The 17281-nt window shown below is 40.0% G+C and overlaps 1 protein-coding gene across 1 annotated transcript in view; it reads right to left on the bottom strand.

The window, feature by feature from the left end:
* The window catches only part of LOC150084837 (1-phosphatidylinositol 4,5-bisphosphate phosphodiesterase-like), a 314913-nt gene that overhangs the window by 89430 nt on the left and 208202 nt on the right, over positions 1 to 17281 (bottom strand). Inside the window, exons 14-17 of the mRNA XM_090376641.1 lie at positions 12148 to 12227; positions 11045 to 11129; positions 10751 to 10841; positions 10056 to 10166 (exon numbers count right to left, since the gene is read on the bottom strand). Of these exons, the coding sequence (XP_090232767.1) occupies positions 10056 to 10166; positions 10751 to 10841; positions 11045 to 11129; positions 12148 to 12227 (367 nt within the window). The remainder of the gene's footprint in view (positions 1 to 10055; positions 10167 to 10750; positions 10842 to 11044; positions 11130 to 12147; positions 12228 to 17281) is intronic.

Here is a 17281-nt window from a genome sequence, read left to right as displayed (position 1 = left end):
TTATTAAGTAGGTTCAGTTGTTATTCCTGGTTGTCATGTATAGGGTTCAGTTCTGCTCCACTGCAGCGAGCACTCGTCTTCTTGCGAAGAGCTCTTGGGCATAGCAGGAGAAAGCCAGGTACTCTTGTTTTGTTTCCAGTATGTTGTGTTCCCGTCCTCTAGGACAATATAGGATCTTTGTTATTAAGATGTTGCGGAGGTCGTCATAAAGCTGGCAATCATACATTAGATGTTGCCAGCTTTCTAGACCACCACAAACACAGGTAGGGTCCTCTTCAATTCCCAAAAGGCAAAGTTTGGCATTGATGGCGCCATGTCCGGTGAGAAGGTATGCTGCATGGAGTCCAGGTGAGAACCACGTTGGGAACTTAGGGTAGACCCTGCTGACGTCAGGTATAAACTTTCTGGTTATCTCCCCTGTATGGGAGTTTGTCCATCTCTCTTGCCACACCTGCAGCAGGTGAGCGTAGAGCCTCTTCTTTTCAGCGGTGCGGTTATTTGCTGGGTCAGTTGTATGTCCGAGACAAATCCTTGAGGTGCCCTTTGCAAGATGGTAAAGTAAACCTTTGCCCACAATCTCCAGATCAAGGGGGAGGACTCCGGTCAAGACCTGTAAAGCGTGGGTGCTCACCGTGCTGCAGGCACGAGAAGTAAATAGTAGAATCGACCTTTGGGTTGAGTTGATGATACGTCGGTTGACTGCGGTAGTAGCCTTGTGATACCATACGCCAGAGGCATATGTGATGATAGGTATGAATATGACTTTGTAGAAGATATGTAGCGTACGCCGGCCAAGGCCCCAGTCCCTTCGAGCCACCCTAGCAACAAGGGCAGCATATTTCCTAATCTTGGTTCGGATGTTTTGTAGGTGGTCTTTGAAGGATAGGTTGTGGTCAAGGATGACCCCTAGATACTTGAGTTGTTTGGAGAATTTTATTGTCCTCTGGTTTATCTTAATTTGAGGAGGCCGTCATAGGTCCAAGTTCCCTTTCAGCAAGGCTGAGTTGGTTTTTTCTGGTGATATTCTCAGGTGATTCTGTTTTGCCCAGTTCTGCAGTAGCTCCAAGGCCAGGTTTGCAGATTCTTCCAGTTTTGCCCTTGAGTTCGCCGAGACGGAGAGAATGAGGTCATCGGCAAATGCTTGAGCATCCACTTCTCCGAGGTCCGAGACGAGGAAGCTGTCCAAGACGATGTTCCATAGGAATGGTCCCAGGACTGAACCCTGCGGGCAGCCCCGGTGGATGCTTCTAGAGAGGGTTTGATAGGGCGCATTCACTACTATGAATCTGTTGGATAGGTAGTTCTGTAAAGTCTGATAGAGGTTACTGGGAAGATTTGCAGCTCTGAGTCTGGCCAGGACGCTTGGCCACCAAAGTGTGTCGAATGCCCCAGCGAAGTCCACAGAGATCACCAAGAAGTATTTTCTGTTGCAGTTTTCCATTTTCCCCAGGAGGTGCTGGTGGGCATCTATGGCAGAATGACCCTGTCGAAAGCCGAACTGGTTGGGCGTTGCTAGTCCTGCAGTATTGTAGTGATGTTGGAGACGAGCATGTAATAGGCGCTCGAAGAGCTTGCTGACCACGGAGAGCAAGGCTATAGGCCTGTAAGAGTCTGGGAGGATAGGCGACTTGGAAGGATTTTTTAGGATAAGTTTAACATTGGCAACCTTCCAAGATGTTGGAAAGGCTCCTGTCTGGAGGCATTTGTTGTAAAGATTTAGCATCAGGTCAGGGGCGAGTTCTACTGTCTTTTTAACAATTTCTGGTTCTAGCAGGTCTGGCCCTGGGCATTTATTTCCTCTGATAGTTGATGCTGCTGCAGTTAGCTCCTCCCTGGTGAAAGGCATTTCCATTGCTTGGTTATTGTAGGTCGCATTATCTTGGCACATTTTCTTCTGATCATCAGTCTGTGATTCAGCCGGTGGTTGAAAGACCACGTCAAGAATGTTGTTTATGGTGCTTTCCCAGTTTGTAGTCATGGCACCTTGTGGAGTTCTAGTAGTAGCGACAACCTCCCCCCGAGGGAACTTGTTTGTGGTGATCTTGTACACCACCCCCCAGGGATCGTTATTGCCATTAGTTGTGACCAATCGCTGCCAAGTCTCCTGTTTGCAGTGACGTATCTGCGCGGTGTAGGCATTTCTCGCTTCTCTGTAACGCTGCCGTAAGGCCTCCACTTCTGCAGCTGGCCAAGATCTTCGGGCCCTTTGAAAAGCTTTGCGTCGGATATGTGTTTCCTTTCTAAGGTGCTGCAAGTCCCGGTTCCACCATGGCACTGCACCCGGGGCTGGGTGTTTCCTAGGTATTGCAGCTTCACAGGCCTGAGTGATGAGGGCTGTTGTCTTTCGCTGAAGGAGTTCCGGGTTGCTAATGGTCTGGAGTTCGGCATTATGTTCCTGTAAGGCGACTGAGATTTCAGTCTGGAAGATGTCCCAATTTGCTTTCTGAACAGCGTACCTGTGCTGTATTTGTCTTGGTACTGGGTTCCTAGTTAGTGAGCGGTTAAGCTGGAAGGTTATGGCACGGTGGTCAGAGGTGGTCCAGGCATCTTGGACCGACCACCCAGTAATATTGCTGGCTATGTTTGTGGAGGCCATGGTGACATCTATAGTTGACTCCCACAACGTATTGCAGAAGGTCGGCAGGTTGTGTGGGAGGTTTAATACCGTTACTGGTGCGTTTGCCAGGAACTCCTCTAGTTTTTGACCGTTCCTTGTGCCCGGTCGATCAGGTGTGTGACTGTGCCACACCGGGGATCTGCAGTTCGCATCTGCGCCAATGATTATTCTCGAGTTTGGAAAGGTGTTGATTACCGTGTAAAGGTAATTTATAGCGAAGGTGATGTCCTCACCTGGGCGGCAGTACAGGGCCACAACATAAAGGGCTCCCATGGCGGTAACAATGTGAGCACATGCGGCCCAAGCAGTGCAGAGGTGAGTAATTCTGGTAGCTGTGATGTCTGGATTCCGGATGACAATGGCTGCCCAGGGAGTCTCATCCTCCACCTGGATGATTTTGTATTTTAGGGGATACCTCCGGACCATTTTCATGTGGGCATATGGTTCTTGCAAAATTAAGACATCAATGTTCTCCTCTTCAGCTTTGAGTCGTAACTGATCGGCCACTGCCCTGGCCCTTTGTGCGTTTATTTGTATGAACTTAACCTCAGTGGTGTTGTACTCCTTAAGGCGTGTCCCCATAATCGAGTCTTTCCTGGTATAAACTCTTAGCCTTAAGGTACACTGGGCATTTGCTGTCTCTTATGGAGTGCGCAGAGTTAATTTTTAGGCTTTTACAATTTGTACAAACTGGTTGTGTGCTTTTATTTGGGCAGTTGTTATAATAATGGCCTTTTTCAGAACAGTGACCACAGGTTGGTGCCGTTTGTTTGCAAGTATGTGTAGTGTGGCCATATTTGCAACAACGGAAGCATTTGAGCACACCCACGTGCTCGCGGAAGCGGTGGCTGCTCCAGTTTACAAAGATCCGTGTCTGTCCTTTCAGGGCCTGCCAGGCGACAGGAGTAAGTTCCACAATCCAGTTGGTGGATCTAGCGTCTTTAGATTTGTAGGAGTACTTTGGGGTGAGCAGGTTTTGGGCGTCAGAGTTAGGTAGGGAGTTGGAGAAATTTCTCTGGTAGATCTCGTCTGCCAACTGGTCTGGTGTCAGGTCATTTTCTAAGTCATATATTGTTATGGACGGTCCTTTTCGCTTGGGCAAGGTCGCGGTAAGGCCTAGTTCTGGGATTTTTGGATTATTGATGATCTTTTCTGCTTCTTCTTTTGTTTCCGTCTCTATTAGTATGCCGGTGTTTCTGGTCTTCCTAACTGCTTTTATCCTCGTTGTCTTGAGGTCATTTCTTAGATTGGTGATTACTTGTGTCTTGAGCTCTTCGCTGGATTGCGTTTCGTCCAGTGTCGCAGGGCGTAGAACGACCAGATTTGGTTGCTTTAGGAGTGTTTTCCGTTTGGCAGGTTGTGCACTACAATCTGCACTCGGCGTCTGGTAAGGTGTGGTCCTCAGCGCTTGTGCGTAGGAAGGGGCACGCTGTGGCATTTGATTTGCCCTTCCCTCCAAGTAGGCCTCCAACTTGGCAGTTGCTTTGTCATATTCCGATTGTGTAGAGAGGAGGATAGTCTCCAATTTGCTCCATAAGGAGACGATTTCGGCGCGGAGATTTGTTGTAACCCTGTTCGCTTGCTCTTTGGCTGTTTGAAGTAATGAAAATTTTGGATATGGCATACACAAGGCAAGAATATACTCAGCAACTACATAACGTGGCCTCGACAATGCCCCCCCCCCGCCCGCATACACACTATCGGAATGCCTCCAGTCAGAGCAGAGGTAGCGAGATAATACGCTAGCTAATCCGGAAGCGTCTTAGAGAGTTCAATAGATGTAAAGTATGTTTGGGGTCAAACGGCACCAGGGTTTCCCCCATCTCCGCGTAATTTACATTGTCGTGTGATACAGTACGCTGCAAAGGCAGTTCAATACGTTCTGTCCGGACGACTATCTAGAGGCCAGCCTGCGAACACCATTTTTGAGCTGTACCCTCAAAATGTAAGAAAAATTGGATCTCGCCACAATGTCCATCATTACCTAAAAAGATATCAATCATACTGCATGATGGAAGAGATGGGGTCTGGTCATTAACCACATTCCGGTCTTTAAATCATCAGCAAACTTTGACAACTTCTACTGCATTCCTTTATCAAAGTTATTAAGGACGATGAGAAACAGAAGTATGCGAGGTGGCAAGAACTGCATCCTACATAATTAATAAATTCCCCGATAATACACCTAATTGTGGCATTAATTTGTGGTATATTCCTTTTCTAAAGATACTTGCATTATGATATTGAAAATGTGACGGGCTCACGACCTTTCCCGAGGAAAGAGAATGTGCATTATTATCGCTAATGTATTAATGAGAAAGTTTTGGCGCTTTCCGGTTTCTTCCGGATGAAAGCTGAATTGTATCAAAGCTTCCCGATTTCTAAAAAGTTGGCACTTCATTCTGGATAAAAAGTTAACTTTACCAATACACCGAAATGAGAGCCGGGCTGATAGGGTAAGGGAAGAAAGGGCACAGAATGGTCAATGTTTAATTGTACATAATGCATATAAGGGGTATTGCATTCGTATTTCGTCTTTAGCGGCAAAATGTCTAGGTTCGGCTCCAGATGAAACGACGATATCAATTATCGACTTTGAAATCCACCCACACTCGATAAAGCTCGTGAGAAATTCTGCGTATGAATTGTGGTAACGCAATTATCGAATATGTAGAATGCACTAAATAAGGACATACAGAATGCACGACATAAAAATACTGCTTTGGTAGGAGTTCATCACTGCCAACTGGACAGCTTCAGTTCTTCTTACCTTTTTATCTGTAAAGAGAAAAACAAAGAATGAAATTAACTAATTTTATTTGTTTTAATATAGATGAAATCAATAAATACATTACACACTGAAAGGCCCAATCAACTCAATGTAATTTCGTGTTTGTTCTCAAATTTGGTAAAGACAATTTCATGTATTGTGCTATTCAGTGGTGTCACTACAATGCCGACAGTTCCTTCTTTATCCATTATAATGGATAAAGAAGAGATATGATATGCAGGATTTTTGTTTTCCTTAGAGTTAAAAGAACTATCGTTCTATACAAATTAAGTGATACACTTTAAATAAATTTAAATCGTTATTTTAAATAAACATTCTGGAATAAGTTTTCTACATAGCAGAGATAGCTAATGCAGATTTAAAGAGAGATTAAATAAATATTTGGAAGTAAATAAAATATAAAACTTGGGAGATATTTTTCCCATTTTTATTTTAAAATAAATCCATTTTAAATACATATATATTTAGATTTATTTAAAATATTTTTAAATAAACCCACTAACCTCATTTCGTCCGGCGAAATCAGGTTAGTGGGTTTATCCCATTTTTCAATTGTCGTGTGAAATTAAATGAGTTATGTTTCATTTGTTTAGGTTATGCGGCAGTACCAAATCATTCCAAACTGTGCTGTCCCCCCAGGAAGGAACAGATGTATAAGTTTTGCCACTCATCCGACCACATTTCCGTTCTTGGAGCTACACGTTGTTGTATCAGTGGACGAAGAGTAGTCATTTGCGGTGGAGAACTGAACAAGAGTTTCTTTCGGGGCTCCATTGCAGTACCAAATCATTCCAAATACCCAATGAGAGACTAAGCCTTTCCGTAGTTTCGGCGAGCAGGTCCCACTCTATTGCCAGCCGCGGGTATATTTGCAGGGTCCTCGCATTTGTCAAGTTGGGCGATTTCGCCAGGTCCTCCCATCGGGTCAACCTCTCATCGGGACAAGCAAAGCTCAATGTAGTTACGCTAATCTACCAATGTGATGTTATTGGATACTAGAAGGTCATTTAACACGCCCTTAGTAACAGTAAAAGTCATCTTTTTCCACAAACACCAAATTATTATCAATCATACTCTATATCACGGGTGACTGGATTTGTGATGCGATCTACTTTTTTTTCTTCAAAATGTGCCGTTATCTACCATCTCAAGAATTTCATTGCCATGGTTAAAAAAGATAATCAACACATATTGAAAAATGTTATTTATAAATTTTAAAATTAAATACAATTCAGAATTCTTATTTTAAATTCATACGTTTTTAATTTATGTGAAGTTTGTGTCTTCATGTCATCGGCCAAGCTTTCAAAATCGGGGATGTACTATGATAAGGCCAACTGTAAAGAATCTTCTGTACGCAAGTCGGTAAGAGTGGAGCGATTCTTCGTCTTTGTTTGTTTCCAATACGAAAAGGCCGATTCACACAGATATGTGGAACCAAAACAGGAATATAAAAGTTCACCATTTTTTTTATATTTGGGTACTTTTCTAACACATTTCCAAGTCTTTTTCTGATGATCTGGCTTTTAGGAAGATATCGTTTCGCAATGTAATAATTTCATTTTCAAGTAATATTTTCTCCATGTGAAAAATCTCAACGATTTTTTCTGCAATTTGTTTCGTATCTAAATCGACGTTAAATGTATTAGAAATATATTGAACAATGTCTTCAATTGTTTTAAAATCATCCACAACTTTCTCGATTTCAGAAACATATTTCTTACTATTAAATTTAGAAACAATATTTTTGCAAATGACCTTGCATATTTGCAAAATGATCGAATTTTTTTTCTTTTAGATCCTTAGCCATTGCCAAAAATTGATATTCATATGCAAAAATACTACTAATCATGTCACCCACATTTTTATTTTTTCCTTGTAATTCCAAATTCAGATCACTTAATTTACTAGTAAAATCTGCCAAAAAAGCCAGATCACACAACCACTCCGTACCTTGTAGCTGCTGATAATCATCTCCCCTTTGATCAACACTTTTTTTAATTTCATTCAGCAAATTTCGAAATCTCTGTAGAAACTTACTCCCACCTGTGTGTAGTATCAGATCTGGTTCATTTTCATCGAGTTGAATTTTGAAAAAAAGTCTCCTTTGAAGAGATTGTCCTCTGATGGAATTCACGAATTTGAAAGCCATGTCCATAACACTTTTAGTATTTAATCTTTTGCTGGCTAACACTTGTTGGTGAATGATATAGCGGTAACTCATCTGGGAATTCGTCATCCTTTTGGCACAATGCGATGAATCCGTTAATATGCACCGTCATTGCTTTAGCTCCATCTGTTGTTATTGATACGAGCTTAAATAGTGGTAATTTAATTTTTTCGATAAAATTTTTGAATACGTTAAATATATCAAGACCTTTCTTTTTTTCTTTTAACGAAACCATACCCAGCCGTTCTTCGCTAGTGGCAGAATCATCGAAAACCATAAGAATACAAACGAGCAATTGAGCTGTATCACTGACGTCTGTAGATTCATCCAGTTGTAAAGAAAAGGACAGACACACAATTAGCAATATGAGCACGCAATTGTTCGTTCACATTTTTACTCATTTTTTCGATGCAAGAAGATGACCCACTTTAAATGACGCTACAGTTACTGCTTTAGATTGTAAATTAGGTGTCACGAAGAAATTTTGTTGCGCGAATAATCTGGATTTAAGTTTTTTTAATTTATTTTTTCTAAGGTCACTATTAGCGGAAAATGTGATTGGTATTTACCATGGAGTGCGTTGAAATGCCTTTCTAAATTTCCTTTTTTGGGTATAGCCACGGAGGCATTGCAAATCAAACAACAACATCTTTATTTTATCATTACAAAAAAAGTATTCTAGTTCCCACTCTTGATGAAAATGATACGTTGTACTCTTTTTTCGTAGTATTCATTTTAAATCAAAGAGTATTAAATTAACGTATAAGCACTGTTCAGTTATTAATACTAAGTACGCTAAATAAGAATTCCACACATACACTATATTCTCCACAACGTAACTGCGTGAACTTTCAGTCGACAAGCCAAGCGGCTGCGCAGCGACAAGAGTATTCACGTGGTTCAACGGATTTGCAATAAGCGTCTGCAGTGGGGCGCTTAATAATAATAATAATATTTAGATTTTTACTAACATATTTTTTATATATATTTAAAATTCGTCGTGATCGACCGAAATTAAAGCCGTGATCGACTCGTTGGCCACCCCTGCTCTATATGGTAGTTTTGATTGTGGCTCGCCTAGACGATCAAACTTAATTGAGATCCCGTTCTGTTTTTTATTTTATTTTATTTTTTTTGTTAGTTGTTGGCGCATCGGCTTCTGTAGCCATAATGCACCTCCCAAAATTTTTGCATTTTTACTCTGGTCCAAGCCCAAGGCAGGATTCGAACCCGCGACCTTTGGGTTACCAGGCAGGCACTTTATCCACCTGGCTAGCCCGGTCGGCTCTGTTTTTTATGCTAAGCTTCTTTTTGCAACTGGACCAACAAATAACTGGGTATTTCCTTCCTCTGTAGAACACAAGTTTCCGTTGCAATTTGGAGAAAAATCACAAGCTGCATTGCTAATAGAAAAATCCACGATCAGTTCTTCCTGCTGGCAAAAGTGAACAGCGCAATTCTCCGAAGAAGAAATCTCGCTGATTTCTAGAATATTCGGATCTCTCGCGGGACAAGAATTAAATAAATTTTCTGTTTATAACCGGGTCAATCACACGGTCAGGAGAGTTCACAAGACAAAGAGAATGCAACAAACAGCACCGTATTCAGTAGTCACGGGCGTGAAGCCCCATTAACAAAGATCGCAGATATAAATGAGAATGCACAATCTCGTTGATTACATCACTACAACTCTCGTTCTTGTTAATTACGAGAGCTTACGATTCTAGATTATCGAGTAAAAAACATGGAACGAAACAACCACCATCACATCAACCGCCAGGGGGCGCCACGTGTCAGATAGTTGTCCTCTACATCCGGTGTCGACATGCTATAGCAGCTATACTGCAACCAGGCCCGCGTTATTAGCTCAGTTGGCAGAGCGGTGGACTATAGTATTAAATTGTAGATATCCATAGGTCGCTGGTTCAAGTCCGGCTCGACGGATTTTTATGCTGACCCCACATAAACATGGGAAGAAGGCGAAGATAAAGAAGAAGACTGTAACCAGGGCCACGTTAACGCTACGGCCAAACCGCCATGGCCGGAGGCCTTACCCGACGAGGGGCCTCATTTCATCCTTAACCCGACCATGACTGTACAATACACCCGTTTGATTTTTTAGCGACAGTGCGCCGCTAGTCAATTAACAAAGAGTTCGTTGTACAAAATTATACAAAGATTCTTTCCAGCTGATTACGCCATAAATAGTTGTCATGACAATGGACCTGACAGAGCATCCAAATTTCAATAAGAGTCACTCGTGATCGTGTGGTGGCACACCTCTCGATGTAAACGAAATAGCTCAGGATATGATCTCTCATGAAATAGATTTTCTTAATGACTGAACGCATAACGATACCGTTCAACGAATTTTTTGATAATTAAAAAGATCATGCCAAGGACACGGGCAGCAAAAACTGAGCGAATCAGCTACGATAAACTAGATCTTAAAAAGAAAGAAATGTCACCCGCCTTACCTTCTGTTGGCGTTTCCTCGGTATTATTCATGGAAAGGTTAGGGGCGGTGTCATCGTCATCGTCGTCGTCGTCATTCTGCAATTGACCTTTTCGCCACAACTCCAGTTCCTCTGAAGATAAAAAGGAAACAAAAAACCGATTAGAGGAAGAAAATAGAAGGAAAGCTACGAAGATAATGATTAATTATTATATTAGATATCGGTCTTTATTTTGGGCAGAGAAATGCGCAATTTAACATCTCTCTCACTTCCAATCACGTGCTTTTTCCACTTACTTCGATCTTGTTATTCGTAAAGTCGGCGGTGTTTCTCACAGCCTTTTTATAACTTACGTTATAAAAAGGCCGGTTATGGTTATATTTAAGACCCATTTCTTAATTCTCTAATAGATGTTGTTTGTTCTACCCTCAGAAATAACTAACACACAAAAGCCGAATGTTTTAAATAGAGATGAGTTATTTTTTACCAAACGTGGGATGTTTATTTGAAATACGTTTTAAAGACGGCTCTAATTCAGAATTCACAAAGGACATGTTTTGTTTTAAAACTTGCTAAATTTAGATCGGGTTTGCTGAAAGCATTTTACAGAATTTTATTAAAATTATATAAATGTATGTATACTTGTATTCTTACAGTTCGAAAGCTTCCAGACGCAAGAAATATTAAAGAAATATTAAAAAACGTTTGTTACTTACGTCGCTCGACTTCTGGATTCAGGCGTTTATTTTTAATTATGATCTTCCTCTTCAGATCATTCGGACTAGGAAGAGGCACTCCGGGTTCCAGCTGCAAAAAGTAAAAAGGTAATATGCAGAATAATAATAATATGGAATGTAGGGAAGAAGGGGTGGGCTGTTTTTAATTATCATCGTGGCGATCAGGTTTGTATGTTCCGCGGCTGGTTTGTCTGTCTGTTTGGAATAAAAATGTGGGAGCGGGATCATATCAAGAGAAAAACGTGCGCCTCATTATTGCTTTAAAGAACTTACCGGACTGGTAGGCAAAGGCTCCTTTAAAAGCATATCTCCAAGGACATCATCACAGTATTTGGCCAATTTGTACTGCTGCTTCTTGCTATAAGAGGGGAGGGGGAAAAGGAGTATTAATGGAGATACATAAGCAGCCAGCAAAGGTATACAAATAACCCGTTCCTTTTTAAGGGCCGTTCGCGTACAAAAACTCGACTTTCGGTCAAAGGATCGTCATAAAAATTTATACCTCGAGTGCCAAACTGTAGCGTGCAAAAATATTAACAAAAATTAATCGAGGTACATTCTTTGAACTTTCCCATCCTCAGAATGAAGATGTTCCAATTGTACATATTCCTGTCGTATGATAATTACGAAGCTGAATATTTACAGGCATTATAGGCACGCGCCAATTTTTAGCCGTTATCGTGAAATATATTCGCCTGAAATCGCTTATGAATTAAGGTTGGATTAAGATTATTAGATTAACTTACGTTTTACGTACTTCGCACGTCAAATTTTTTTTTTTGTCACCACTAAAAAACATACGATTACGTAAAAGCTTTAGACGGTTATCTCGTACGTTGAAGACCAAGAAAATCTAAATCGGATTATTGAGAAGTTGTTTTTGCGCCAAAAAATACTTTTGGATAATCCCAAATTCAAAATGATCGCATTTAGAAATATTTGTTAAGATGTTACACATTTTGTTATCCTCCGGGAAGTTTTTAGGCGTAATTCTGATTCAACGGTCTTCCCAGTCCTCCCTACAGAAACATTGCTAAGCTGTTACTTCTTCGCAGCTTCGATCTTTCATCAATTTTCACAAATCAGAATATTCTTCTGGACCTCTGTATTGAATTTCACGTTGATGGCTTAAACCCATCTCCCCTGTGGACCCGTTCTACCTTAAAGTACTGCATCCATTGGATACCGAAGTTTTAGTAAAGGCTGTTCGAGTACATTTTAACAGTTTTGAACCCGTGAGGTACGTTATTCGATAACTGAAAGTGTTTGAGACGCACCGGAATCCGTACTGTACTCGTTTTATTTCGAATTGGCGCATATTCTCAGATTACACTTATTTGAGCAAAGTACTATACTATATTTACCAAATCGCTTACCTGCAGTGGTTTTCAAAAGACAAAATGATGGGATAATCAGTCGTTACGAATGCGCAGTCTCGAAGGGCATATATTACATCCTGGAAATAAAAGAACTCTCAGTAAAATCTTACCATAATTCCTGCAGAAATTGATGAATAAAAATACTACGAGAGTGACAACAAATAAGGTTCTTTCCACTTCAACTGACACTGCAATTCAGACTTTTTCTCTCTTACAGATTATCTATCTGTAAATGAAGCTCTATACCAGAAAAAGACTATTGTAGTGAGGAGGTAGAAAATACGTTATTTTCGACAAATTTTAGCTAACTTTAAAAATAAATTAAAAACCCATTAAACAGATACACGAAGCATTGTGTTGCTATAAAGATTTTTAGTAGCTTACTGATATCCGTTCGAGTTGGGAGAAGGTTGCACCGGCCTCTTAAGGGATGGGTTGAACCTCCTCCCTCCCTCTCTGACTACGCCTCATAATCGATTCCGTTTCCTTTACGATCCCGTCTCTGTAAGAGATGGGTTGAATAATGGAATTTGTTTCCTTTATGATATACAAGTAAAGTTTTGCATAGAATTCGATTTCCTTTTAGTGTTAATTGCATTTTCATATTGAAAAAGGCGATAAATTTTAACGCAAATAATATGAACGATGTTCTCATATTATTCGATGTAATACGCAATGACAACACAATGTACTTCAAGAGCAGGCAGCAAGGATAGTCAGAGAATTATACAGTACAAGCCTGTTCCTGGGTGATTATTCAATTATGTTAATTATCTTATTAATTGCAACTAGACGAGATGCTTATCTCTTTTATTCATAATCCTATTAATTAAAATCGATGACAGTTAAGTGCAACGTCAAAGACAACACATGGCGAACTATTACATTTTTATCGATGTCTTACTACCAATATTAGAAGAATTACTTTAGAAGTGCAAACTGTCAGCCTAGTGTGACTGAATTTATTATCTGCTAATGTCGCAATATTCGCTTCAAGGCTGTTCCACTACAATCCATTGTGAGTTACTCTTGAAGGATAAAATAATGCAACCCAGTCATCTGAAAGCGAAATTGCCGTTATCGTGAGATAGCAACTTACGTTTCCACTCCATAACATGTCGGTTGATCAAGTAATCAATGGGACAACGTCATTTTGTCAGACGAGTCGAAGTTTAGTCAGCATTGGTCCGATGGTGCACAGTGTTCAAACAAAAACGATCGAATGAATAATCCTCATTGTCTTCGAGAACAGTTCATTTAGGGCTTGAATTCACTTTGCAATAAGCACAATGAATGAGCTACTTATATCCAGGTAAAGAACGTCGATTGGTTCATACAATAAGGAATCATAAGAACTGTATTTTTGATGTTAAAAACGTTTTTAGTGGCATTATTCCAAAATTTTAGTGGCATTATTACAAAAAACGGTTTTTGTAACGAAAAACCGTCATGCGAAAAGCGTTACGGAAGTGACGCCACTTTCAACTTCCGCCAGAAGAGAATTATTTTAACTTGTATTGTTTCAATCATACTTGTATGATGGCAACAATAATTTATCTTCTACTGGACCAAATTTAATGAAATTTTGCACGGAGCTTCATCTTAGCTCTATACTAGATGAAAATCTTTCAAACCTCTGAAAATTGCAATAGTTTTTCCAGGATAGTGGAAAATACGATCGAGGAAATTTTCTCACGTAATAAACGGAATAATGTAGATGTATAGCGTATCACTGGAAAGCTAAGGAATTTAGAAACAGAAATATTAAAGTTTTAAGATACAAAAAAAACCTGGTACAGATTTTTTACGATGACTCCTCGCCATCTCATTGCATATTTGATTAAATAAACATTGTACTGTATTACCATTTTAAACAATATTAGACAAATATGATTTGTTCTAAGTCAAAGATTATTTGTAAAAATAGTCTTTTAAAGTGCCCGCAGACAGTCTTAATCTCAAACAACCTTTGAAAACTCTTAGTATGTGACAAGAAACGAGGATGCCCAGAAACATCGCTGAAAAGAAAAATGAACTTCTACAGATACTTTCTATTTGGCACTATTAACTATAATTTTTGTTCCATTAAAGGTTTTCCTCTGCCAGAACGATATGCAACTCCATCAGGGCCGGTGCAAGGACTTTCTACAATACGGGCACAACTTAATATTGCCCCTATTCACCAGTCACAAAATATACTATAATTTAAATAATTAAAATTAACGTTATTATAAAACATATTCAAGCAAGTGTTATTTAAATTGTAAGATTAAAAAAATATGAACAGAAATATCGATAAAGAGATTAATCATTATATAAATTCCATATCATATAAAATAAGCTTGATCACTGAAACACAGATCGCCTAGCTTTCTTAATGACAAAATATGGTTAACTTTTATTGTGTAAAATATAATAATATTATAAATAATTTTTGGTATTTTGTCACGTAAAGACACAGTGTTTCAATTTACCATTATTTCAGAAACTACGTAAAAAAAAAGAAGAAAAAAAAGACTCCAAGTCAACACCATGTTCACTTTTAAGATTACCTGTTACTGATTATTTATTTATTAAGCCTAGATGAATTTTAATTAAAACAAGAGACATTATTTCAGATATTTTCGAATCTCTCTCTCTCTCTTTATATATGAAATCCTTCCATCTGCTGTTGTAGTTTCGTGTGGACATTTAGTCTATGATAAGCGCGAGATTAAAAACCAATAAATGTTTGAATGGCCCGGCAATAGAACACACAAATACACTAACACCCAAACACACTTTTTTCAGGCCCGTTATGCGGATGTTCTGCACCATAACAGAACTAAGATGGAGATGGGCTTAGGCTTAGGAGCCACTCCGACACACACGTGGTATTTTATTATGTGTTGTGATTATATTTTGTTCGCTGCAAGTGTCTGGAAAGCTGCATATCTTGCACATGCCCAACCCAGCACAATGTGAACACCAGTAGCCATATCATCTACTTGGAAGATGGAGCACTTTCTCAAGTCAAAGTGACCTCACTTTCTTAGGCGTTCACTAAGCCATATTTCAATTTTGTTCGAATTATAGGTCCCTCTTCAGCTATCAGAACCAATTCTTGAAGTAATTAGAAGTATCCAATATATATTTTATTTACTACAAATCCGAAATTATAATTATAATAATCCAAAAAATCTATAAAAGCAGTTGGAAGAATTCTGACAATAGTAATATACGAAACACTTAATCGATGGAAACTATACTTTTTATGACGTCATTTTACAATAGGAAAAGTTAAATAACGTACAGACTGCGAATTAAGATATCAATCCAATGAAAACATACTTGTATAAAGTCTACAAAAGGTGATAATATTCGTCTGAATTCAGCACAAAATTCAAGTATTACCGGTTGTAAAATGGCCGACGTTTCTAACGTGCCAAATAATATTTAAATGAGTTCGATATTTTCCACGAATTTTCTTCCACGATTGTTTAGAAACAAGTTAGCTGGTGCTCTTTAGACTTAGCTGACCTTTAAATGTTATTCCGCTAATGTTCCAAGAAAGGGCAGAGGTCAGTCTCGGAATGGGAGGATCTAGGGAAAGTAGGGTAAGCGTTTAAACAGAGTTATGATGTGGTCACAAAACGCTATTAATTTAACTAACCGTACGACTCATAAATGCAATAGCAGAAGCAGCTGGTGCAGAAGGGAGGTGCGGACATATTGCATAGGTAATGAGGAAACTGAGTGTCTGCTAGCAAATTATAATTATTATAATTCTTCTCATTAAAGGAACATTCAAACGATGTTACCACATTCTGCTCTCTTGTTCTTGGCGCATCACACATGTCATAGTGCACCGGTCAAAATGGCAATCTAGTTCATACGGTTTGCTGTGTGTTTTGTCTACAAATGTGTGTTCACTGGCCGACCTGCATGTTGCACGGAATGAAAATATGCAAGTAGCTCACAGTTCTTTCTCTGCACCTGACATTGGCTAATTATGCATCGACGGGATTCGAATGCTGATCTCCTCTAAGCGACTGGCAAGTGTCCAATGCACTATACTATCAAGGAAGACCGCTTCCAGTAAGACTGCAACACGGGACCACTGACCACTGTTCAAATCTATGCTGAGTGATCACTAATACGCGATCGCGTCCTCCCCACACCGGGTGGAAAAGACCTGAGATGGAGTCCCGTCGATGACGGGAGGAATTTTTATGCGCCTATTTCACAAAATGGTTGAGTTAATCGGTCTCAGGCGAGGGTAGTGATTTTTCCTCCCGGAAACTCGGGTTTTTCGTCCAGCAAAATGGAAAATCGACCTCAGAGCACACGCAATTTACAGACAATATACACAGAGCAATATGGCCTTAGTCTGTGATGCTCCTAAAACTCAACAATAGCACGGATAACAACCGTTATTCGCATAGGCACTGATTCCATTAGATGTCTGCAATCGTCCATAGGGATCTGCAGACATGCTGTCTACAAGATTTTCTACACAGATGACGGGTACGTGTCCATACGCTTCACTTACCCAAAACATCACATAGGTGTTCAATTCAGCAAAGACGAATTTGGAGACCAATCAAGATAGGTGATATCTTCACTGTGTTCCTCGAACCACTCGTGCACAGTGCAGGCACGATGACACGGCGCATTATCATCTTGGAAGATCCTGTTTTTGTCCCAAAAAAATTCAACATGGCAGGAGGCATATGGTCTCCTAAGAGCTCCACGTAGACCTCACCAAAACGCAGTCCATCCTCCTTAAGGGATCCCAGCAGACAAGATCTCCACAGATTAAAATCCAAGGAACTCCCATAAAACTGGTCACCGAACTTAAACACCTGGGCATCGTCTTGGACTCCAAGCTCACCTTTTAACCGTATCTTTCTCATCTCCATAATAGGGTCAGGAATTATACAGCCTTCATTGTTCGGATTAGCCGGTCAGACTGGGGGATTAAACCACCGCACGCTTAAATTTCTCTACAAATCCATCTTTCTACCAATCATCACATACGGCTCCGGGGTCTGGTTTCACCGAGCTACATTGATCTGCAACCAGCGCAAGCTAGAATATCCAGCGATGTATCCCACTAACTACCACCAGGGCCTGATGCACGGTCAGTTCT

Source organism: Mastigoproctus giganteus, chromosome 6 (genome assembly GCF_048544385.1).
Source record: "Mastigoproctus giganteus isolate SK-2022 chromosome 6, ASM4854438v1, whole genome shotgun sequence".
Lineage (NCBI taxonomy): Eukaryota > Metazoa > Arthropoda > Arachnida > Uropygi > Thelyphonidae > Mastigoproctus > Mastigoproctus giganteus.
Note: the sequence above shows the minus strand (reverse complement) of the source record. Positions and strands in the feature narration are given on the sequence as shown.